At 38.7% G+C, this 26,176-nt stretch overlaps 1 protein-coding gene across 1 annotated transcript; it reads left to right on the forward strand.

Annotated features, from left to right (window-relative positions):
- The first annotated feature begins 53 nt into the window (after positions 1–53).
- zmp:0000001088 (trypsin) lies at positions 54–12,003 on the forward strand. Its single transcript, XM_067593130.1, has 5 exons — positions 54–1,750; positions 4,636–4,795; positions 7,251–7,392; positions 8,135–8,401; positions 9,265–12,003. Exons 1-5 carry the CDS (start codon positions 1,696–1,698, stop codon positions 9,433–9,435), a joined length of 795 nt encoding a protein of 264 aa, XP_067449231.1. The 5' UTR covers positions 54–1,695; the 3' UTR covers positions 9,436–12,003.
- The last annotated feature ends 14,173 nt before the right edge of the window (positions 12,004–26,176 follow it).

Here is a 26,176-nt window from a genome sequence, read left to right on the forward strand (position 1 = left end):
TTGATATTTTTTGTATTTTTTTGGTATATATTGTTAAATAGGTGTGCAATATGACTGTGGATGTGATCTAAAAGGGTTAATAGGGCATTTTTCATTTAACCTCGACTTTCATACTGATGTTGCTCTGTGTCTGCTGGATTTGTAGCATAGACAACGGGTTGCTAACGTTTGCCATAAGAACTAACCATAAGAATATGGTTTATATAATATGGTTTATATGGTTATTTTTACAGCTTGTTGTGCTGATGCAGGTTTAACTTTTATTTTTTATCTTTTTTTACCATCAACCTTTACAATTAACACCCAGTCTTTTGAAATTGAGTAAAATCATCTACTCATGCATAACGTAACATGTTTGTAACTGAAGGCCTTTATCCATGGAGGAACTGAATAAGGTTTAATCAGGAAGTCAGTGCTGTGTCATGTTGAAGAAGTGATGATACTGATACTGGCACTGATAAGACCTCAATGCCACTCCAGTTCACAGACTGTAAACTAAGATTATCTTAGGATCTTCATGTCTCCTTTTCGTTTTGTTACCGATTCATAAATTATTCATTTTTTCTTTTGTCTGTAATTAAAAACAACACAGACTACTTTGAATCCTCAAGTACATTTTAAAACCTTCAGCTTTGATTATAATCTTTGTCAAGTCTTGAAAATGTAATAAAATGAAATCTTGACATAAAACAAGAAAAGCCTCGATTTTTAATGAGTGGAGAATTTTGAAGTAAGTGTTTGTATTAAAACAAAGATGAGATTTCAGGAATAAGAGCTCTGCCTTTTGTGATATACAGTTGAGTTCTCATTCCAGGGCCAGACAGATGAATGTGAGAAAGGGTAGCTGGCTGCCATGTGCAATGATGACAGCGTTTGGACTCAGGAGTGGGTCATGCGGAAAAAAGGCGGTGGTCAGCACTCAGGGGATGAGAGAGGTACCAAGAGCCCGACTAGCTATCAGTAGCAGGGAGGGCAACGGAGAGGGCTATTAGTCAGCTGAGGTCAGGAACTCCACAGAGGGATGGTAGCAGTGATGAGACTTGCCGGAGCTGTGCTCCATTTTTAATGACACCCGGACCTAGAATAGATGTGGAGCAGTGCCGTCTTGACCTGGTCTGATACAAAAGCTGCTTCTTGTCATCAGTCAAAACCCTCATTAATCCTTTCTGGGGAAATCAATGAGAGGAAACTATAAAATGATGAAGAGCTGCAAAGACCCTTAACTGTATCTTCTTTCATTTTGGATGACAGCAACCCATTTGATCCATATTAGGAGCTTCAATCACAAGCTAAATTATGTCATATGTTTGACATAGTTTAAAGGGTTAGAACATCAGAGTCGCTGTTACAATTACATGATAAAACTCCACAGGTGGTCCTGATGCACAGGTTGACATAGTATCCCTTCACCTTTTACGTGACAGTTAAAGGGGCAACAATAAACTGAGTGATTATACACACAATGAGCAAGGATAGGTGAGGTTGAGTAGGTCATGGAAGAGGTGAGACAAGGGGCCGTGCTGCTGAAGCTTCAATTATATATCGGTCCAGGACAAGGTGGTGTCCATGGAAACGGAAATAGGAACTATAAGAAACCCGAGAGTGCAGGTGCGATGCCTTCCCATTAAGATTAGACAAGTGGCACACAGGTGAAGCCTCTCTCTCCGCGTAGACTGCTCTTCCCATTGTCTCACTATGGACCTGACATCTGTATTGTTTTGTATATTGTTGGAAGTCCTGGCTGTAAATTGTAAGTAAGCCTCTTTTTCTTGAATTTATTAATTCATGTATGCATGAAAGAGCTTTAAGTGAAGTTGCACCTCTGGGAGACGATGCCTGTTTTTGGTGACAGAAAAGTTAAGATGCATACTGTTGTCTAACATCCTGAAAAACAACAATAAAAACAAATTGACTGTGTATTTACATGGGCTGAATGTGTAGCTATTAGTATTCCTGCCATCAATTTTTAAAAACATCCCTTTTAGCTGCACTCTGAGGCACTTTCAGTTTTGATGCTCCCTTAAAATGGTCTTTTGAGAGAAAAGTGTTCCTGACTCACAGCCTTTTTCATCTGGGCATGACTTTGCGTGTTTCTGATCGAAATCAAGAATCACACAAGCGGAGGAACACAGAAAGGGGAGAAAGGGCATACATTTTACTTAAAATGAAAAGATGAGTATATTTCAGACATAAAATGGACACAGCATCATTTTGTTTTGGGATGTCTGTAAGATATGGTTAGGTTCGCCTTTACAAAATCCTTTGTAGATACTTTTCTATGTACTGTGCCTCCACAATATTGTAGGTTGTTAAAGTTACTGATCTTTCTTGTTTACAAGTTTTATTTTCAACTTTAGTATAATCAATTACACAGTGAATATTCCTGTAACAGTTACTCAGACGTACAGAGATACCTTTTGAAACAAAAAGGTCAATAAGTATGTTTGTTCACGAGAAGAATTTGAAACCTCAAGTGAAACAACAGATGAAAGCTAACAGTAAAAAAACAATAAGTAACTGTGGCCAACACCCCCTTTTGTGCCTGGCAATTATGTCACAAAGATAAAATGTGAAAGAAGACTCCGATAGACATCTTGAGCAGGTCGACAGGAGGATCTGGTACTAAAAAGAACTGTTAAATTTCACAAGAGACTATGCTGGAGGCACTAATGATTTTGTGATGAGCCGGTGCACTTCAAAAATGTTAAACATGAACAACAGATTGAGTCTTACTGTCAAGGAAAACATTTTCTTAGTTAAGTTCATTTTGAATGTACAAAATATTGAAAAACTAGCTTTGTTTTCATTGATAGTGGCTAACTACATTAGCTATAAACAGTAAATTACATGCATGACCTGCTACAATGTACAGTTTTGACGGTATGCAGAATAACCAAAAATAATACCTTATTTCAGTGGTTCTCAAAGTGGGGTCTGGAGACCCCCATTGGTCCTTGATGGGCTTCCTGGGGTCTCCAGCAAAAAGGGGAATAATTTATTGTCACTATAATTCCATCCGTAAGCAAAAATCTTATCAGGTGGCAGATCCTGGGACAAAATCTTATCAAATGGGGGTCCGTGGTGCGAATTGTGATAGTTTATGGGTCCTTGACGCGAAAAAGTTTGAGAACCACTGCCTTATTTAATCTTATAAATTTTATTTTATACTTTTCAGCTTACATGACACACAGAGGGAGATCACTTGTTAAAAGTTCAGTTGCAAGGTCTTGCATCATACTTTCAAATGCACCTCTGCGTGTGTGTCTCTTCTCACACACACCTAATCCATGCAATGTATACTGTAGAGTTACCATTTTGCTCTTGACACGCACCACTGCTGCTAATTATAGCCTGGGATCAATATCTAGGACGGTAATGAGACGGCATTGCTTCATCCCTCAGTCTGACATGGCTCTCAGTCACTGTGATGTATACTTTTGGTTTGTTAACCTTTAAGTCTCAAATGTTCACAATGTGGATAACAGAAATGATGAGAATTGCCTTTTGGGTGTCAATCTTCACCGGTTCTCTTTGGTTACGGAGAAATGTGAGTCTTCAACTGAAAGATGGTAAAACTGAAAACAACAACAACCCAAAATAGCTCCAATGCACTGTTTTTGTCAAAGTCAATATATTTTTTTAATTTAACTTTTATTTATCCGTTTTACAAATTAGACATGGCCAAAATTAAATTAATGAAAGTCAAAAAGTCAAATCAAAGTTTATCTGAAGCTAATACATACAATACTTAAGCAAGTGGACTAAAGCCTCGTATTAAGTTCAGACAAACTGAAACAATTTTTTACACAAAATGAGGACTGTAGGTTCTGTCCCTCATCACTTACTTTGAAAGTGCAATAGAAAGAAAAACTTTAAACAGCCAATATGATCAGGAAGAATGATTACAGCAAGCTAAACCTGTTTCTATGTTCATATGGGCACCTGGCTGTTGTTTTAAGACAGACGTGAAAAAACTTTTAACATATAGCACATGTACAGTACATTAACATATTTCCCTTCCCAAAGCAAAAAAGAAAAACAGCAGTGTATAATTTCTAAATCTTTCAAGTGTTTCCGAAAATTCTATACAAGAGCTATATAAATATGTACAGTTCTTGTATTACCCTTAAACAATTTAAGTCAATCTATCCAAAGCAAAGACAGACCACAAGTTCCTTTCATCTTTTTTAAAGGGGCTGATCCATGTAAGCGATATTCATCTCTTTTCATTCTCTTCTACTAAAAGGATCACAATCTTAAGACATTTTCAAGCTCTCAGTTAGGTTTAATCCTTGTTAAACCTAATTTACTCCTAATGGACTCTGCATGAGAATATCTCTACTACATATTGAGTAGGAAACCAAATTAAGTCAGCACACTGTACCCAAACTCTGTGTTAACATCAGATGGCCTGACTCATCCTCACTGTGAATCAATGTACGTCAGGGATGAGATGGTTTTTCATTGATCTGCTAAGCCAGAAGCATCCGTGCAGTGAAGTGCTCTAGTGTTGTCTTTTTGACTTTTGTATTGTTCTCGCTGACGCTGCAATTGCAGTAGAAACCTTACAACTGTGTTAGCTTTTGTGCATTGTTGTAAGTGTCTCATCTTTATTTCGCTCTTTGTGTGTCATAGGTCAAGATGTGGCACAGGGACGTATTGTGGGAGGATATGCACCAGTTCCACATTCAATCAAGTACATTGTGTCGGTACAGACGACAGAGCGTCAGCACTTCTGTGGGGGCTCCTTGATAAACAAGTACTGGGTAATCACAGCAGCACACTGTAATATCGGGTGAGCTAAATTTTTTTCCTCTGATTTCCTTCTACTGAATATAAAAGTTGCATAAACTCAGGCAGAAAACACAAACTTGATAAAGTGGTAAAATAAGCCCAGGTCACAGTATATTGTGTCCCGATTAGATTTTTATAAGGAGTTGCTGCACAGCCATTAAAGGTCATATGATGACATATGAAGACCTCGACCTGACTTCTCTGTGTGTAAATATGTGTGTACAGGATTTCATTAGATCCAGTATTTTTTGAGCCATATCAGATCCTGTGAGTCATCAAGACTGAGAGAAAGCACATGAAAGTGATACAATCATGCCAGTAACAATGGAGCTCTTTCGTATGGGAATCTGAATCTGGGTGTGTAGAAAAGACCTTGCCACAGTGTCATAATAGCTTATCTGGGAATATTTTCAGTATTTTGACAGCAAAAGCACCTTGCTGGAAACCAGTTTGTAATGTAACACATGGAATTGGCCACTATGAAGTAGCACTAATAATGCTAACCCAAAGAGCCAAAAAAATTCAGGAACAGTTTGAGCTGTCTTACCTTAAAACAGGTGTTTCTTCTGCGCCAGTTTTTTTTTTTGCAAAATTGCCATCTTGTTAAGATTGAGGTGTCTGACCAGATCACTAGACGCAGATCGATAATCCTACACTCTGAAGTGGAAGGGAGGTTTCCCTCTGGGGGGATACTGAATATTTTTCTTACAGAGCCCCAAAAGTGTTTTAAAGGACCAGTGTGTAGGATTTAGTGGCATCTAGTGGTGAAGTTGCAGATTGCAGCCAAATGACCCTCCCCTTCCAAGTTTGTAGTAGAACCTACGGTGGCTGTGAAACTTGCAAAAAATGTAAAAGGCCCTCTCTAGAGCCAATGTTTGGTTTAAACCCTTCTGGGCTACTGTAGAAACATGACGGTACAACAGGGCGGGCTCCATGGAAGAGGACCTGCTCCCTATGTAGATATAAAGGGAACATTCTGAGGTAAAGAAAACACAACAATTCTTATTTTCAGGTGATTATACACTAATTTAAACATACTTATGAATATTATATTCAATTTCTGCCAAATACGTTCCCGTAGATGCCACTAAATTCTACACACTGCACCTTTAAATCTTGTGCACACAAGATTTTAACTTAAGCACACAAGATACGCTCATTCTGGTTTGTTTCTACAATTTTATGATTGACATCGCTCAGAAACCCGTCTAAAGTTTTGGTTTCCTGTTGTACCACAATTCACTAAATATGCCACTCTTCAAATTTTGAACACTAGATGGAAATATTAGTCATTTGTCAAAGTAAATTCCATCGAATAATTGATATCCATTTCCAGCCTGTATAGGGTAAGCAAAACTATAATGTACTTCTGTGGTTTGTAGTTGGGAAAGCCAGTATGAAAGTGACAAGGAGATTTTCTTTGTCATGATCATTTGACAGATTATTTAGTACTTTAACACATCCTGAAGTTTGCCATCTCAGAGTTTTTCAGTATAGAAGCAAGTCAGGTTTAACTGTCAGGAGTCATTGTCGGGATGATAGTGACAGCCGTGTCTTTTGTCCTGCCATTCATGCGGTCACACTGTGTGTGTTACAGCAGACTCTACTCTGATCAAACCGCTGCACCTACATTTTCCCAGGACAAGGATGAGGAATGTCTTGTGTTTGGAGAGACATTCAGCTGATCCTTGCCTTGGGGAGTGTGGGTGCAATGTCTTTTTTGTCTGCACTGGTCCCACGAGGCATGTACTGCAGGCACAAAGCACTACATCTGTCACAACTGTGACAATGAATAAAAAAAGAGGATTTATCTTAGTAATACAGCAAATGAAAGATGTCATTTTTACACTTATATTGTTAAATTTTCTTTAAAAGTTATATTGTTCATACTGTTGTAAAATGTTTGATGAAATTGGAAATGAAATTTAATAATTTTTTATCAAGATAAAGGGCATAATATGTTTGCAATTATACAAAGGCATTGTCGGACATTTTTAATAAAAAACAAGAATTATACAGACAATTCAAGTTTATACCGTTGTGTTACTTTTGACTCAATCATGTGTTACTTTCATCCCGACTGGCGGGGTTGAAAGTAACAATGCACTACCTCTGTTCAAAGTCAAATTATACTGAAGTCATTCCACATTTGTACAAAATAGCACCTGGTACTGATAGACACACATGTGAGTTGTTGATCAGAAATTAGTTTGTATCTGTAACGTTATCTTTTAAAATTATGTTTATCTGAAAAATGTTACTTTCATCTTGGCTTTCCCGTAAGTTACCTGCTTGCTAACTTTGAACACAGCAAGAAGACGAAGGTCTTAAAGCTGCACTGATCAATATTTTTATATTAGCAATGTTCGTTTTATATTAATTAATTATTATTCTCTTAATATTAATAATAACTATTTGTCAATTATGATGTTATTCCTGCATTTTTATGTCTGCAGGATACAAAAAATGATTATAGTGGCAGGAGACTACTCTCTCACCATCTACGAGGGAACAGAGCAAGAAATCCTGCCCCAACTTTTGGTGCCCCACCCTGACTACAACAGCACCACCAACAATAGTGACATTATGCTTATAAAGGTACAGTACACAAAAGGAAGCAATAAGACCACTGTGATAAACAGGACACCGCTTTGGTTCATACTGAAATATCTCTCTGACGAACGGCTGGATTGCCATGAAACTTTGTACTGAAATCTACTGACAACTATTGGATGTGTTGAACAACATTCATGGTGCCCAGAGGATGACTTTGAACCCCTGCTAGCACCACCAGCATGTTAAAGGTTTCAAATATCCATTGAAATATCTCTACATCTGCATGACGGATTGGCGCACATTTTGGTACAGACATTCATGGTCCCCAGAGGATGAATCCTTGACTTGGCTGATCTCCTGACTTTTCCTCCTGCGCCACCATTGGTGGACATTGTTGTTTTTTAGTGAAATGTCTCCACTATTGGTTGGATTGTCACTAAATTTGGTTCAGACATGCAAGTTCCCTAAGTATGAATTGTAACATCTTTACTTACTACATCATCCTCAGCAATACTTTGTGTTTAGTGCTAATTAGAGAATGTTAAGATGCTAACAGGCTAAACTAAGATGGTGAGCATGGTAAACATTATACCTACTAAAAATCAGCATGGTAGCATTGTCATTGGAGCATGTTAGCATGCTGATGTTACCATTTAGCTCAAAGGACTGCTGTGCCTAATTACAGCCTGACTGAGCCGCTAGTGTAGCTGTGGATTCTTCAGTCCACATATGAAATGGTTGGGCCTCTTCTGTTTACTGATCACACTGTCCACTATCTCTCCAGCTGAGGGCCCCGGTCTATCTGAACAGCTATGTTTCCATCGCTCTGCTGCCCCGATACGGCGCCTCTATAGCAGAGGGCAGAGCGTGCAGAGTCTCAGGCTGGGGATTCACCAGCCCCGGTGGAGGCCAGATCCCCTCCACCCTCCGCACTGTCAAACTCCCCATCGTCTCCTTAGAAAAGTGCAACAGTAGCGAGTCCTTCAACGGCCGCATTACAGCAAATATGCTCTGTGCTGGTTATAGTACAGGTGGGAAGGATGCCTGTCAGGTAAGTCTTAGTCTTTAGTGTAACAGATAACGGACAAATATCTATATATCTGTATACACATGTAGTCATTTTCCTTTTCTAGTTCTGAATTCATTAATTTGAATTTAAGAAATTTTGCTCTTAAGATACTTTGTTTTATATACTACTCCTGCATTTTTACATTTTCTTTTTTTTTGTCATTTTTTTCTGCATTTAAAACTACATCTTGTTGTGGTTAAAATGACCCACATGAGAAAGTCAAATTCCTTGTACTGTATGGTTTAACTTTCTTCAGTAAAACCATATTCCAGTGCATCCACTAAGTGCATCACCTAAAGTACTGCAGTTTTTGAAGCACTTTGTGAGAATTTCCATTTTATTCTTCTACTCCAGTGATGGAAATTTTGTACTTTTTACTCCACTATATTCATTTAACAACTATAGCTACTTTTCATTTCAATCGTTAAAGATTAAACCAGCCAACATTTTGGCTTTTGACCCTTTACAAAAAGCAGTGTCTAGTTTGGTCCCATCATGTTTCTGATGTCTATGAAGTGTTATCTGTTCCACTAAAGCGTGATTTCCCCTCTAAACTTCTCAAATGGTTTCATTTAAATAACTGTTTGAGGTCCAAAGAGGTTTGAGTATCCAATATTTCACAAAAGCATTGGTGCATCAGTGTTAACAATCTATTTATGTAATATATAATATATCGGTAATATCAATATGAGAATAGAGAACATTTATATACTTTTACTGTAGTAAAATATTGATTGCGGGACTTGTAATGGAGTATTTTTACATTGTTGTATTGGTACTTTTAATGAAGTAAATTGCTTTACTCCAGTAGGAGTCCTTATGATGTTTCTTTCCTGCTGTTTCAGGGAGACTCTGGAGGTCCGCTTGTATGTGACGGCCGAGTCTATGGCTTGGTGTCCTGGGGGAAAGGTTGTGGTGATGCCCAGTTTCCTGGAGTCTACACTGCTGTGTCCAATTTCCGCAGGTGGATAGACAACACCATATTCAGCTACTACAGCAAATGTAAAAAAAACTAGAAAGCCTCTAAGATAAAAAAAACAACACTCAGTGGAGACTTTATGTTCTTGGTTTCAGTGTAGCCTTTTCCAATTTAACATTATGTTCTTTTTATCATGTGTGCATATTTGATTATATATTAATGTGTTAAAGGAATAGCTCAGCATTTTGTAAAATACACTTATTCAATTCACTTTTTTGCAGAGAGTTGTTGGGAAAATTGACACCATCTCATATATGTGTGCTAAATATGACACTACAGCAGCGGCTGTTAAGCTTAGCTTAGCATAAAGACTGGAAGCAGGGGGAAACAGCTAACCTGGTCTATCCAAATGTAACAAAATTAGATAAAATTTTCAGTGTAAAAGTTACGTTTTATGTGAGGTTATGTGCTTGCAAATTTCTTGATGCTAAGCTAAGCTAACAGTCTCCTGGCTTCACCTTCATATTTAATGGACAGATATATAAAAGTAATACTGATCTTCTCATCTGACTCTCGGCAGGAGAGCGAATAAATGCATTTTCCAAAATGTCAAACTATTCCAAGTTTTCAAGCTTGAATATTTATCATGTCAATTGTTGATCTGTATATAATACACAAACTCCCTCTGGCAAAACAGGACATATTGACCACATTTCCAGAACATCAAGAATGAGGTGCCATATCATTGCTTAAATTGTTCAAGTTCAGAGTTTCCAAAACCTCTATTTGAAGATCTATTTGAAGTGCACTCACAAACGCTGCTACAACTGCAACATTACAAGTCATATGAGCATTCAATGCCCATGCACAGATAGACACAAAAGCAGCTACAACTGTACAATATAATGCAACCCAATACAAAAGCCTTGCAAAAACCACTACTTTTGTCAGGCTTATAATGTTTAATTTTGTCAAGATATGTCAGTTAATTCTTGATTCAACTGTAGAGTAACTTGTTGCACTGTTTTTTTGTGTGTTTATTGAGTTGTACTGCAAAAACAAACATCAAATGGTAAAATGCATGCTTTTGATCAGCTGTAATGACATTGAACATAAGCATAAATAATTCACAAATGGCTTGATTTATTCCTTTAGTCTCATTTAATCAATAAAGGACCATTAATGCATACAGAATTTCTGTCAATCTGAATGTGAACTAACTCAGTTACAATTAGTAAGAATCTATGTATGTGTATGTCTGTCCTTAATTTTCACAGTGAAGTTTATTCAATAAGTAAATGATTGCTGCCAATTTCATGTGGTTTATTTATGGACTAGTTGTGTTCCAAACCTGGCACTATGCATAAAGCACCTTCAAGTGTGAGAGTTGAGCAAATGCATGGAATTAGGTTAAAAACAGAGTTTGAAATTGTGAGTGTGTTATAAAACATTGACATGAACTGCTGTGTTTTCCTGTTTTATACACTTTAATAAATCGCTGATCATCCCATCTTGTTTTCCACCCACTCTCCGGCTGACGTCTTTATTTGCAAGTACACTGTCGATATCGCAGCGCGGGGGCTTGTCCCCGCTCTTTGCGTCTGAGTGGAGACTTTAACAACGGATTACACAAGCTGTTTGGATAGATAACTCGCAAAGTCCTCTTCATGCTCTGTCATTTATACAAGAAGTCGGTAAAGTCATTAAAGGAGAACAATTAATAAGTCAGCACACTGATTAATTTTTAAAAGCTACAGCAATCCCTTTCGGTATTGAATGTTAGTCTTGGTTGCTTGTCACCAGCAATTACTAAAACGGCTGATGAATTATCCCAAAACTGGAAGACCGTCATGAAATATGCATGGGGCCAGTCTTTCCCCCTGAGCAATCTGTGTAATGGCTCTTAGGCGTTTGCTGGACTCCTTTCTCCCTCATGAAGCCAGCGCTTGCAGCCAGCAGTGATTCCTGTAAAGAGGAGCGGAGGCAAAGCCAGGTGAAATCAGTACAGGCTGCATCACACCTGATAGGTGTAAGCGTATCACAACAGAATGAATAGTTGATGGCCTACTTTAGGGGGATCTCCGGTTTCACTGCTCAGCCCCGTTTGTTCTGTGATGATGGGTGTGTCAGTGCACCGTGTGATTGATAGATTTCAGGGTATTTAGGCCTCTGATTTTACAGGCTTTGTTACATAAAGGCTGATTCCTTTTGTTCTGGCATGAGAAGGCCTCTCTAGGGAATGTTAGAGTATAGAGTTCCCTATATGCTCACTGCGCGCAAAGGGAAATGTTTCTCTCCGAGTTTGTATGTTTCTTGCCGAATAGTATTGATTGAGGCATACAGATTGTTAACATTCACAGTTTCTCCCAGCAGTGCTTTGTGACAGCTGGGGAGACAAGTCATGTTTTACAATTATAATGGCTTCCTTCCCTGAAAAACCAGGCCACCTGCATTCATTATATTCCAGTATGTGTTATGCATTTGAAGAACAAAGTTTACTTTAAAGCCTCGAGCAGAGATTTGGCGTATCAGAGGTAAGGTGGTATACACATTAGTAAACGGTTAGGCAATGTGAATAAATATTAGTTCTATTAGTGCTTGTGCTGACAATATGTTTTCATATTCAGATACATTTTTGAAGATGAATGCTTTATTAATAGATTAATGTTCCAAGAATGTCAAACCATAAAGCATTTGCTGTTTATGCACATGACTTACTTGAACCACCAGGGGGCATTTGATCATTAAAGCATGAAGAATAGAAAAACAACAGATGAGATGCAGGCCTGCTGGCACTTCCTTCTCTTTGCCTCCTTTTGATTATAATAAGCCCTTCCTCTGAAGTGTTGTGTCTATGCATTAAAAAGGTTACATCATACTTTAACTGAAATGATTATGAATGTTGTGACAATTAGCGCCTTTAAGGAAGCACCCCCCTATGTCACACACACACACACACACACACACCCCTAGACGGATGAATGAATTCGAAAAGCAGTATGGCGCATACTTACAAGCTGACACACACACAGGGAAGATGTCAGACTGTCCGAGAGTTTCAGTCACTAGCCTGCCAACCTCTGGCAGCGCATCAGAAAAGTCTGTCGTTTGTTAGGCCGCCCATCCTTACAGTCCGGATCTGACTTCTCTGCACTCACCACACCAATTACTCACCAACCATCCGTTCATCTCCCTGGCTTCATTCCTGGGAGTCTGCTGCTGGAGTACAGGAGGTAATGCTGGAATTCCCAGAGCAAATTACAAAGCTGCCACTCTGATGGAGGTTTCACTCTGTCTAAATCTGGGGAACTCCAATTCTGCAGAGTAATTGTGGAAACCAAGAAAGTCTCTGCTGAACAGAGAGCAAGCAGCAAACTTCGGGGCTGAAAAATGAAGCCAACATGGAAGTGCCAAAAACTGCTGTTCCTCAAACGGACACTTGAGGCTGACTCCAAAAGTGAGTCAATCCCTTTAGACCCCCATGTTAACATGCCAAACTTTACAGCAGAAATAAACATGTTTACAGCCTGGTACAAAAAACTATGGTGTAACCAGATTCTCAGAGTAAAGGTGTAGCCATAGCTGTCGGTATTTCAGTGTGTTTTCAGTTCATCAAAGTTGATTCTAACATTTTGGTCGCCTAAAAAAGTCTTGTTCAGCACAATGAAATTGCAATTGTGTTAACCTCAAATGATACGTTTGAGGAGCACAAAGCTGCTGGCTCCATCTTAAAGACCCTCTAAGGAGTTGGATGTTCAGTTTTTTCTGGGAAGTACATTTTATTTTAATGGTTTTAAGCCTGTTTTTCGCTCATGAAAATTAGCACTAGCATTAGCATTATCACAGTTAACTATAGACTGTTAATGCAACATGCTAACTAAGCTAGCAGCTAGCAGCTAACGTTAGGGTCAGCTCCATCCTCTCGTCCAAATATGGTCACTTCTGGCTCCAAAAATCCATGATGGCGACAGTCAAAATGCAAACTCGAGGCTTCAAACCAATGGGTGACGTCACCGTGGCTACGTCCATTATTTTTTACAGTCTATGAGGGACACAGACTGATAACACTGAGCAATTGACTCTGGGGTTGGGTTGAACGGGACACTATATGTTGGAATTTTGCACTGTCACTGTCTGTTTAATACACTATAGGGAACAATGAATCTTACTGTGTTGTGTGTCTCTTGCTTGCTAATGTATTTTGTGTGTTCTTGTAGTTTAGGTGTTGGCACCTTTACAAGTTCCTTTGTAGGGTTTTGCTGGCTGTAAACTTCAAATTATATTTTGTCAGACTGAGACTCTACAATGTACTTAAGTGCACCTAAGTCATGAATGTGCTTTTATTGTGCTGGCGATGTTTCATTAGTGGCCAAATGAGAAGGGGGAGGGAATATGATGGTAAGAACAGAGTATTTGTGGGGTCCTCTATACTTATTACAGCCGGGATGCAGAGTCTTGGAGGCTAGACAGCTGTTTGAGTTCAGTGGGATGCCAGGAAGCTCCGAGGCATGACAGAAGCTGACATGAAAACGTGACCGGATTATTGTGTGGTCCTCTCCTCAAAACCAAAAAGCCATTCAACTTCACAAACAGCCTTTTTCTTTCCTGTCTTTCCCCTTTCTTTCCATCCTGACCCTGCGGAGATGCATGCACTTTCATTTATTTATTTTTTTTGTCACCAATTTCCCTGTTTAATTCTTTCACATGGCTTCAGCCAAGAGGCATTTTCATGAATCTGGGACAAGAGATGTGTAAAATATGTTTTAAAAAAAGATGGGAGGATTGGCTCAGAGGCATACGTTTTAAATTTTAGAGAGGATAATCATTACTATATTCTGCAACTTAAAAATGGTCAGAGGTGGTGGCAGAAAAGAAGTCCCTCTGTAATTCTTTGCCTCAGGTTTCAAAGTAACTGTGCAGTCCGATTTTTTTTGTTGTTGTTGCTTTTCATAGTAAAAAAGCATTCTTGATGGTTGCGTCAGATGCCACTGGTCACCAAAAATAGATGCTGGTCTCAAACAGGAGGACAGATCAGGATAATGAGCAGGCTGAGTGACTGAATCAGCCTCTCGAGTTCAGATGACTTCCACTCAGAGTCAAATGTCTTGGCAAGCTTCAAAACTGAGACAAAGGGAACCATTAGCTAATACAGCAAATAAGTCATTGATTCTAGTTGCAGAGGACAGAATCCTCAATTTAAGAGTTACCTTATCTCATAATTCGCCTGTCTCTCTCTGAAGGTTTTGTTTTTTTTTTTAAATCCATTACGTTGAAAATGGAGCCATTTGTTTCCTCTGTCCATTGAGAAGAGTTTGTTGCTAAATGGAGATGAATAGCTCAAGTGTTAAGTCCTGACAGTTTTGGCAGTGCACACCTCGGAGAGCACAGCTGAATATTAAAAACCACTGACGTTTATGGAGTCTAATATGCTACTGGATGACAAGAGCAGGAAAAACATCCTCTACAGTAGCTGGGTGCACATATACAAATGGTGTAATGCATCCCAGCTACATATAATAGGGCTTGCCACTGTCTATTTTTTTTCTCTGAATAATAAATGCAGAGTTTGCAAGTGTGCCATTGTGCTGGGTGTGTGAGTGTTGTCTTATATCACTTCAGTACAGTACAGGGCCCTTGTGATTTGGGAGCAGCATCGCAGGTGTAACTTATTGTGTTGCCTACCACCCAGATGTGGAGGATTATCTTCATTATGTAACATGCTAATCCTGAAACAAAAGACATCTGCTATAATAGCTACAACAGAAATAATTAATTCACTAAGAAGAAGTGGTAAACAATTACAAAAAAAAGAGTTTGGGGGCTTGAGTACAATGAAAAATGTCAGACTGAGACAGCCTATAATGATTTGAAAATAGAGAATCATTAGTATTGAGAAGAAGGATGGGGATAATAATTGCAAATAACAGCACTTCAGTTTCCATGAAAGACATTTACCACGGAGGATGAGAAAGATGTGAAGTGTGTCATCTCTCTTTTCATCCCCTAGACAGTCAATTGAGACAGTTTGAGGAGGAAATTCTTTGGATGGACAGTTGAAAGTATTTCACTGAACTTATTTGTTCATTATTTACAAAATGCAGGCAGGCAAATCCATGTTTGGTTCAACTTGTAAAGAATGAATGACAAGACACACTTTGAAAAGCTGCTCCCATCCCCCCCCCTTCCCCTTATTTTTTTTTTTCTTCGCCTTAGTTCTGCTCCCTTCCACGTCCTTTTTACTACTCAGTAGATTTATCAAGTTTCCCCTCAGAGAATTAGCAGAAAGTAGGGCACTTTAATCATGTTTCCTAACTTAGGGCTGCCATCAAAGGGAGGCAGTGCTTTGTTCTGTTGAGAAAATATTGCTGATAACCCCCCTGAAGCCTCAGATCAGAGCCCACTGACACAATTGACTTACTCCCCCAACTCTTTACCAGCTAATAACAAGACAGACTTACAAAACATCCTAACTTGTGTATTGTCATGGCTGCTTGAATTCAAGCCAATTGATTTATTTCAAAGTACCCTCATTGGTGGAAAGTATTGAAGTACATCTACTCAAGCACTGTAACTAAGTCCAATTTTGAGGTATTTGTACTATACCTGATTCTATTTTATGCAGCATTATACTTCTAATACTCCACATTTCAGTGGAAAATATTTTACCTTTTACTCCACTGATTGTGTTTGACCAAGTAAACAGTTGAGTGAAAGGTATCTTATAGTGGCCCCAGAGCTCAATGCACTGCAACTTTAAAAAACACACATGCAAACAGACTAAACACAAGCAAATGATAAAAAAAAGCATAATCAATTTTACAACACGTTTGCAGAAAATGAAAGACAAATACACAAAGGCAGCTGGAACAAAATGGAAGTAAGAATCAAAGTTGCTGCAAAGTTGTTACCATGGTAACATGGTAATGATGTACATTTATCTTACCATCCTGATTGCATGATTCAGATTTTATTGCAGATATCTGCTACATTTCTCGCATTAGCTTCACTACTCCTCCACTGGTTGGTAATTAGTTCACAGACTAAGATTTTATATATTTATAATGTTAACGCATCTGTAATAAAAATCCAATAATGTAATATATATAGCAGTACAAAACTCACATAATGAGTAGTTTTATATTTGATACTTCACGTACATCTTGCTGATAATAACTACTTGTAACAGATACTTTTATTTTAGTAAAGGATTAGAGTATTTCTTCTCACACTGAATACCTGAATATCCAACAAATGTGATGAAACTAATCTGCAGCTAATCTGATCGCTGGTCCAAACAGTGAAAGATAATTATAAGTAAACAAATGTGCTAATTTAAAACTTGACAAAGCAGAAGTGACACTCATGTCTCGCTTGCATTATGTGTCGCTGTCAGATGGCGGGAAAGAGAACATTTGGGGTGCAAATGGAAGATGTGTGAGGAGGAATAAGCCAGTTAGTGATAGAGTGGGCGATGTGAAGGCGGTTTAACAAAATATCTGATCCCATCAGTGTTGACAGACTGTTTAAAACTAGCCATGAGGCTTGTTGTGTTTGGATGTGAACAACTCCCACTCTCTTTTACTTAAATAATACACATCTGCTGTCTCCTGTCTAATCTGGTTGGTGGGGTTTTGAAGGTAAGATGCTTTTTTTTTTATAACAACAAATCACAAAGGCAACGCTGTGGTTGTACATCTCTCTCTACATGTACTTTGCATGCCAACAGTGTACATGCCACATTGCACAGAAGAAGAGAACACCCATCCCCACTGAATAATACATTACAGCTAAGTGTTAACAGCTACTGAAATGTTTTGATCAGACAGCAGTGATTAAACCAGCGGCAACATTTTGGAAAGTAAGAGTCTAAGTCCTGTGTTAACATTGTCAAGAGACAATTGTTTTGACATCTTTGAAACTAGGCAAAGTTGAAATTGCATACGACAAAGGTAGCAAGGGGACAAAGTGGAGCAATTAACCCTCATGTTGCCCTGAAGCTCAACTGTGCAAAATTGATGCTGCCACTCAGCAGAGACCATAATCATGCTTCTAGGATGGAGACATGGAAGAGATCTCCAAAGCTGTTACACAAAGAGAAGCAAGGGAGACCTTGACAGTGATTGGTGGTTGTACTGTGGATTGGCTCTGAATTTCTTTTTGAAGTTGAACCACTCAGACAGAATCTTAAATGTACTTGGTAAACAGTCTGAATCTTCAATGGATCTCGCCACAGAAAAGCCACTTTAACAAGCTCCTTTAGTCTCGCTGGGAAGAAGTACATTCGATCCCGTGTCAGAGAGCAGACACAGTGTCACATCTGAGTCTGAGCTGCTTTCATCATGCGACTCTCTGCAGATTACCAATCTGAGAGAGGATGTCAAGTTCTCTCACTGCCCAACTGCAATGTCAGAGGTAATCCTGCGACTTGAATCTTTAAAAATATTATCTCTGTCAGCGAGAAAATAAAGCAAGAGCAGAGACGGACACCGAGAGGTCAGTGGTCGCAGAGACTGTCGCCTTGAAACTTGATACTCTGAGTGGAAATTGCTAATCAAAGGGACAAGCCTTCCTTGTGTGTGTGCGTGAAAGCAAAATCTTATGGCTCTTAGCTCTATCCGAAAGACCCTGTTAAAGAGAGAACAGTGATTGAACAGAACAGAGTCATTTCCGCTCCTGTGCCCCATGGCTGCCAGATAGCACTTCTAGCTGGAGATGGCAGACAGATTACATCTCATCCGTATGCAGAATGCGAGAAGCGCTGTCATCCCCCCTTCACTGCCAGCCGCTGATTACTTGAAGAGAACAAGGAGGGGTTGCAATCAATATGGAGAAAGAGAGACTGATGGGATATTGGAGTACACCAGCCTGATCTAAAGAGATCCATGTTACTGCCTGGCCAATTCTAAACAGAGACAGGTGTTATGGGGCTGCAGAGCCCCCGGGTGAAGCATAGTTTTATTTGATGGATTTTCTTTGAGTACCTGGGCAGGAAGGAAACAATCTCTAAGCAAGACAGCCGCTGAAGTCATGATACTCCTTGTGAGACCTGAACATCAAAAAAGTTTAGGAAAGTTGTCAAATTGGATTTGGTGCGACCTGGGACCTGTACTACGAAGCAGGATTTGGGGTTAGCGAAGTAACTTTAGGTTTAACTGGGTTTTCAGGGTTACGACGGTAGTTCACCTCTTACCGGGGTACATTGCCATGGTAACTTATGCTGAACTGGATCGGATCACAACCTGTCAACACCCCGACCACTGACCAATCAGATCACTGGGAATAAAGGAGTCATCGTTTTTACAGGATACATACAAAACACATACAAAATACTGCAAATATATAACTAATAATATACAACATAACCAAGTATAGAAGCACACTGCACAACAGAACAAAACACAAAAAAGCTGCAAGTTGTACAGAAAAAAATGGAACTGAGTAACGAAACAAATGAAGCTTCCACAGGACACTAAAAACAGACAAACATGCCTGAACATGCAACTCTTCATCACGGTTTGTGGTTCATGAAGTCAACTACCAGTCAGTGATATTAGAAAAGGAGCTAACGATGTATTCTGATTGCAATATTACAATACTTACACATACTAAAGTCGTGTTAGCCTTGCAATACAAATAAACTGACGAGATACACACAGCTAATGATTTAGAGTGATTAATTAGTTTCAGTTTTAGTGGCCTCTTCTTCTGGTTTGTTTCTCAGTTACGTGTGCTTCTGTACAAATTGCAGTGTTTCAATATTTGGTTGTATTTTCTGTATTTGCGGCCTGTTTTTGTATTTTGTTGTGTTTGCTGTATTTGTAGCAATATTTTCTTCTACAGTGCAAATCCTGTAATGGAGACATTAATAACAGAGAAGTTATGTAAAGATCATAATGTGTACTTTAACAATTTAAAGATGAATTATTTAACATGAGATTGTTCTCTGGCACCTGTTTGGTCTAGCAGCCACTTCATGAAGACGCTCGAATACCAAATAATTAATTAAGTTACTTTCCGGCAACATGCATATGAGCAGATTTCACTGCCAACGTAGTCTTTTATTCATTTACTGTTCCACATAGATTAATAAATATTCAGCCTTCATGCATACTACTGTTTCCCTTCCTCACAAGTACCACCTAGCAGAGTGCACTCAGTAGAGTGCAGATCTCTGCCAGGTGTGTAAGTTTTCTTATAAAGATGTATGCAAAGTTTTTAAACAGTATTTTTGTATAGTATAGTCTCAGTTTTCTTTAAGATGCATAGAGTAATGTAATGGTATTGTAACTGAGCATCCTGGGTTCACCAAGGAAACAATAAACAGGATGATAAGTTTAAACATCTCAATTCAAACGTTGTTATTTATTAAGAACATTTTGTTGTAACACACCACACAAAATATAGTAAAACCCCTCCCTACCTCCCTCTCCTCTATCCAACAAAGAAAGGATGAATCTCATTTAATGGTCCTTCCAGGCTCCCTTACAGTCAAGATGTTGACGAAGACAACAAAAACTTATACATCTCTTATAGTGTCTAACTTTAGTGGATCATAACATATCAAGTATGGAAGATGAGACCAAACTTTTCTATAAATGTCAGATTTTGAGCCACAACGAAGGCCAAAATGTAGCCTGCAGCAGCCTAGCTAAGCCCTGTTTTTAGCATTGCCAGAAATGCCTTTTGTTATCTTGTAAAGCATATCGTAACATGGCGAGGACTGCTGAAAAGACAAAAGACTTATAAGGAATCACATTATAAAATAGGTTTTTAAAAAACTGTGAGTCACCACAACCACGAGAGGTCCCTGTCCATACAGTCATGAATGTGCACAAAAAATATTAGGCTGATGGGTCCAGTAGTATGTGAGATTAGCTGCAAACAGACAGACACATACACACACACACACACACACACACACACACACACACACACACACACAAAACCAAATGCATGATTCCCTCCAGGCTTGGTGGAGATAACAAATGTCCTTGCAAACCGCAGCTACAAAAGTTGCTATTCAGAGGTAAAAACCTAATTCAGAATCAATTTGTGGCTTTGGGATGCAATTTAAAAAGGATGCACTGACGGCACTGGTATTTATGTGCAATTCGATCCGCTGAGGTGTCTTATAATGAGGCATGACTAAAATAAAACTAAATGTGGATCTAATCTGTAAATGACCAAATTAAAGTGTGTGAGATTTATTGTTTACTAGAGGACACTTGTGAAGGTAAAACAGGACAAGATGAAAACAAGTGCATCTGTAGCAGCAGCAGTATGGCCCAGCGTGCCTCTGGCTACACAACAAGGCTAATGGCTTCATTAGTGAAGGGCACTAATTAGGATTAACGGGCCTTCTCCACAACAAACCAACACCCCTGCACTTAAACCTCCATCTGTGTCAGCTCTCAGTATGCGCATGGTATTCTCCCTTTTAAGTGGATTTGGCATGGTGTCCGTAATAAGGGTTGATACATAAGACAGGAGAGAGTCTGATTTAGTTCAATTCAGCTTTGGTTAAGGTTGGATCAGTTGGATTGAAAAGTAACTGTTTCAGACAATTACAGTAATTGAAACGTGGTTCATACAGAATGTTCAAGGGACTAGTGCAGAAGATGAAGCTCAATTATGCAAAATTGAATGCAGTTAGTTTGTTTATTGATTTAAAGCAATAGTTTGACATTTGGGAAAAGTCGCTTATTTACTTTCTTCATGGGAAGATCGATATCAACCTCGTGTCTGTACACTGAATACAGATAAGTCTAAGAGTACAGCCTCACTGAGCTGCTATGCCTCTTTGACTCTGACTCTAATAAACAGGTCAAGTTAGGGGGGTTTAGGTCCTTACTCCAAGCAAAGCTTTCACACCCAGCTGTGCAGAGCATCTCAATAGATTTTAGAGACACTTGAAGGACGGGCTCACGATATTTCAAGTCTGTCTTAAAACAACACTCAGGTGTCAAAATGAACACAGGTTTTTCTTGCTGTGATCATTCCTTCTGTTCATACTGGACATTACGATATCCCTTCATTATGTGCTTTCAATGTAAGTGATGGAGTCCTCCCTCTGTGCAAAACTGCATTTAATAGATTACCTGAAGTTAATGTGACGCTTCAGTCGTCTAAAATAGTCAAATCAAGTTGATATCTTTCAATGTTACAGTCTTAGCAATCCAAAAAAGATAAAACATTTCAAACTCTGGTCAATATCTACCATTCCTTCCCTCAGGAAAATGCCTGCAGAGCATCAGAGCTCAGATCAGCCGCCTCAAAGATAGTTTTTACCCCCAGGCGGTCAGATTACTGAGCAGTAAACACTTTACATGACTCACAGTGATTTATTATTTGTGGGATCTCTTATTTATTTGTTTTTGCTTCTTTATATATATAGTTTTAAGGGCTACGAGAGCCAGGGCAGTTGCATTTCATTGCATTTGAATGTACATTTGTATTTTTTAAACGTACATGACAATAAACTTGAACTTTTTTTAGTGCCAAAGTCCCTCATTTTGTTACGATCCTTCTACCACAGCTCAATGGAAAAACACTGTCCAGGGACAAACAAAGCAGGACATTTAAACACAAAAGACTGTTGCTTTGGAAGATGTCCACTTTATTTACAGCTGAAGCTTCATATTAGCTTTAGATAAACTTTTAAATATATTTTTGCACAGAAGGAGGCTTGTGGATTTTGTCACCCATCACTTACTGTACATTGTAAGCACATTCGGAAGGGATCAATATGAACAGGAGGAATGATAACAGTGATGAAAACCTGTTTAAATGTTCATATGACTGTTGTTTTAAGACAGATTTGAAAAATTGTGAACCTGTCCTTTAAAATTGAGCCTCACCTTCATACTCTAAATGGGGCATCATAGGCCTTTTTCACTGAAGACATTTTGACATCATTATCTGCTGGGAATCAGAGAATTTATACGATTATCAAAATAGTTCAGTGATTAATATTCTGTCGATCGACTAATAATAGCTCTGAAATGAGAGAGAGAGGCTGCACCAGGGATGGGCTCCTGAATACATCTCAAACTTGGAGCTAAAAAGTGGAACATTTTGCAAAATAACCTTCAAATAATCTTCAGAGAAGACTCTAAAGAAGAGGTAACAGCATTAATCAGCTACCTGCTACTGTTACCAACTCTCCAAAGGAGAAACTGCACTGAGGAAGCCAAGAGAGTTATTTCATGAAGATAAGAAGAGAAATGAAGGGGTCCTTATTGGTGGTATTCTCTCTCTCTCTCTCTCTATGAACCGGTATGATGGCAGCGCGACAACGTTTGCGGTGGTCTCTCCTAGTTCTGACGATGCAAAGTCTTTGTCTATATCTACATCAGTGTCATTGTGTGGAGTGCAAGGGAAATATGTCTATGATCATCAGTTTGTTTTGGACATTTGTAACAAAGACTTTTGCTATAAGAAACACTGGCTGGAAGCTAAATCAGCTGAGTGCACATGGTCAGCTGTGCCCAGTGGGCCCAAAGGAGACCAGGGCCTTGTTTGGAGCTGCACCTGAAAGGAAACATCAAAAGCAGTGCAACAGGATGTGGAAGCTGGACAAACACGGAGGAGTGCAAGCTAGGCCACTCGTTGACATGCAAGAGCTTTCTACATGGAACTGAGACACGTACTTTCTTCATCCTTTCTGTTGTTGTTGCACTGCTGTGAGCTGGGAGGAACAGCGTGTGTTTTTTGTGTGTGTGTATGCGAGTACACAAGAAAATCGCAATAAACTAAATCTTGAATTGATTAATTGATTAATCAGCAGCTCTAAATCTCGTTAGTGTTTTGCTTTCTCTGTGTAGTCTACGCACAAGGACTCGGGTACAATGTGGGTTCTGTTTTATCTGCTGTGGATACTGTGATTCATGCCAAGCCTTTACCACCAGCTGCTATAATATCATCATTAAGTGGAAAAAGCGGCCCCCTCAGAGACCCTCCATGAATCCATCATATCCTTTCATCATAGCTGAGAAGATGCTGTGTTTACTCCAAGGTGTTTCTTCATATGTCATGTGCTTCATGAGAGAGCCCTGAGAGAGAAGCAGCATCTGTTACTATAAACAAGTGGCCTGTAAACCCATGAATCATGCCGAGTGACCGTTCATAACTTAATTTATCCGAGCCCTGAGAGACCAACTCATGCTGGCCTCAGATGTTTTCATTTGAAAAGCTGTCTGATAAGCCAGAGCTATAGTATAGTCGTCTTTTTTTAAATGCCACACACCATGCTGATATACAAAGTTGTTGGAATATTGCTGGTTCAGCTCAAAGTCCCCGGTGAATACACTAGAAAGCCTTGATACTCTACTTAATCTGCTGTAGTATAAATGTGCTGAAACAGAACAAGCATATGGATATGGATCGAGTGTAAATTCAATAAAATGCTTACTCTTTCAGAAAATATCTGCTTTAGTGAGATAGGCGGTGATTCCTCCAGGCAGCTGGTCTCCACTTGTTCCCAGAGTTTTCGAGACACTACCTGGACACTGATTTTTATTCATGGAAAAAAACGGGGTTTTTTTTTTTTGTGTGCCAGCCCAAAATGCGTTTGAGTCTATTGTCCAGAACTCCCAAAAGATCGATGTGTTTCATTTCGTCAAATAGATGTTTTCTGGCAGTAACAACAGTTTGTGTCCTCAACACCAAATGAAGACGGTTGATTTTCCGCTCTATCACTGCTCGATATAACCTTGTCTCCTCTCTCCTTTTCTTCACTCTTTTCAAAGTTTCTTTTTGTCTGCTTGACCTTTATTGCATTTCAGACAAATCCACAGAAATATATTACCCTCCCGGAGATAAAGCCAGGAGTCTCTTCTGGCCTTGTTCCCATTCTCCATTATAATTATCCTTTATCGTTTGGGTGCGAGAGACTATACATCATCACAACAACCTTAAGTCCATTTCAAAGGCATAACCCAGAACAGTTTTCTTTTTTCTTCTTAACTTATCAACCTCGACTTTACTTTACACAGTTGTTTCTGTCAAGACGTGTGAATTCAAGATGACACACTGTCTTCAAAGACTCAATACTATATGATTTTAAGGCTGTAAATGGCATTTTTAATATATTATGGGACTATACAAAAATGACTGAGGTAGGGAAGTGCAGAATCTTTCATTTATGTTTTTAAGCAAGTTTTTAAAAATTCACAGTATACCCTCATAAATAGTCTCAATACTGTGAAAGAAAATTGAATAGTGGGTTATCATTTAATAAATCTTTTGTATATATATTAGTAATGTTTTCAAACTAAAGAGTCAATGTTTGTTATCAACTGAATGTGATCTAATGTCATTGTCATGTTGGTGAAGAAATCCTACTCCCAGGCTAGTTGAACTCTTGAACTTGTTTCTATCTGAGGATTGCTTGCTGACCTCTGAGGTTAGCTAGAGATATATTTATCTTAAGCCTACTGTTTTAGAGACCATACTTGTTTGTAAGAAGGTGTAACGGTTTGGGGAAGTGTCCATGTAGGGACCAGACTGTTTTTAGCTTTGCCTCTGGAGAGGTATAGAGCTGTCTAGTTTGGGTTCACAATCTTTAGGGAAAGGGCTGGCTGAACAACATGCTCTCTCTCCAAAAATACAAGATGATGGTATTTTTGTTTGTGTTTGGACATTTGTATAATTGTTATTGATGATGTGATGGATTGTACAGTGTCTACAACTGCTTCAACAAGTAACAATGTTTAATGCTTTCTTTATGTCTCCATGTGCCTCTTTCTCAAGAAAATTTCCACAACAATACCAAACTTCTGAATCGCAAATCTATTATTATTTCATAAATACCTCATCTGTCATTAATAAATGGGCGGTTCATCCGTAATAAAGCTTTCAGAGAGCAGAGAAATGTACTTTTTTTTTTAGTTTTAGGCTATTTGTTTTTACAATCACATGATATTATGGTTTTATGTTAACTAAAACAGATGATGATTTCAATGAATGATATTGAAATTTAACACACCAAGAACACTCTGGGTGTATAAAAAATGTACAAAATGTACATAAAAAGTGTTCTGGGTGGCTCCATGTATCAGCTGCACAAAAAAAAGTTGAAATATTACAATTTTGCATGTTCTTGGTCACTTTAGGAATAGTCAAATTTCAGGGTAAAAGGATGGTGTTGAGGATCTTTTTACTGCTCTCAAATATAAAAAAAAATGAGCTGAATAGTATGTAAGAGTTCAAAACCCTCATACCCTACCCTCATATCTCATAATAAAATATTTATAGCAAACATAACAAAAAATGTGAATAATCCTGCCAGTGAATAATCCCGAAGTTGAAAAGGGCTCAGACAGAGGCTCCGTGGCTGCTGATGGATTTGAGCCCTGCAGGGTTTCCGCCCTGCAACCAGACTCGACAAACTAAACATGCAAACAAAAGATGCAAATAAGACCAGATGATATTGTCTGATATGTATGAGATCAGATGTCAGACTGTCTGTCATAATCAAACCAAAATCATAAAGCCAGAGATGCACGACCAGATGTGATGAAGGTTGTTGTCCAAACAGCTGTTCTAAGAGTTCAGTGGTAGATATTAAATCATATGTTTATAATTAATTTATATTATACATAATTAAAGTCTAGTGCTCTCTGACATGGGGAAGTGAGAGAGAAAGTGTGCTGCTCTGTTATATTGTAGAAAACATGAAGGTGAGAGACATGGCAGGCTTTGGAAAACAGAATCACGCTTGTTTAAATTCCTTGTAATCCCACATCTATTTCTCATAGCTAGTTGGTTTTCCTCTGCATACGGCCATGACCCATGGTACACACATCTTTTTGATGTAAGTATTCGATTTGTATTAATTT

Source organism: Thunnus thynnus, chromosome 6 (assembly GCF_963924715.1).
Source record: "Thunnus thynnus chromosome 6, fThuThy2.1, whole genome shotgun sequence".
NCBI classification, from domain to species: Eukaryota; Metazoa; Chordata; class Actinopteri; order Scombriformes; family Scombridae; genus Thunnus; species Thunnus thynnus.

Coding starts and splice junctions, on each gene's coding strand:
- zmp:0000001088 (XM_067593130.1), top strand. CDS start 1,696: ATGGACCTGACATCTGTATTGTTTTGTATATTGTTGGAAGTCCTGGCT. Junction 4,796..7,250: donor GCAGCACACTGTAATATCGG/GTGAGCTAAATT, acceptor TTATGTCTGCAG/GATACAAAAAATGATTATAG. Junction 7,393..8,134: donor GTGACATTATGCTTATAAAG/GTACAGTACACA, acceptor CTATCTCTCCAG/CTGAGGGCCCCGGTCTATCT.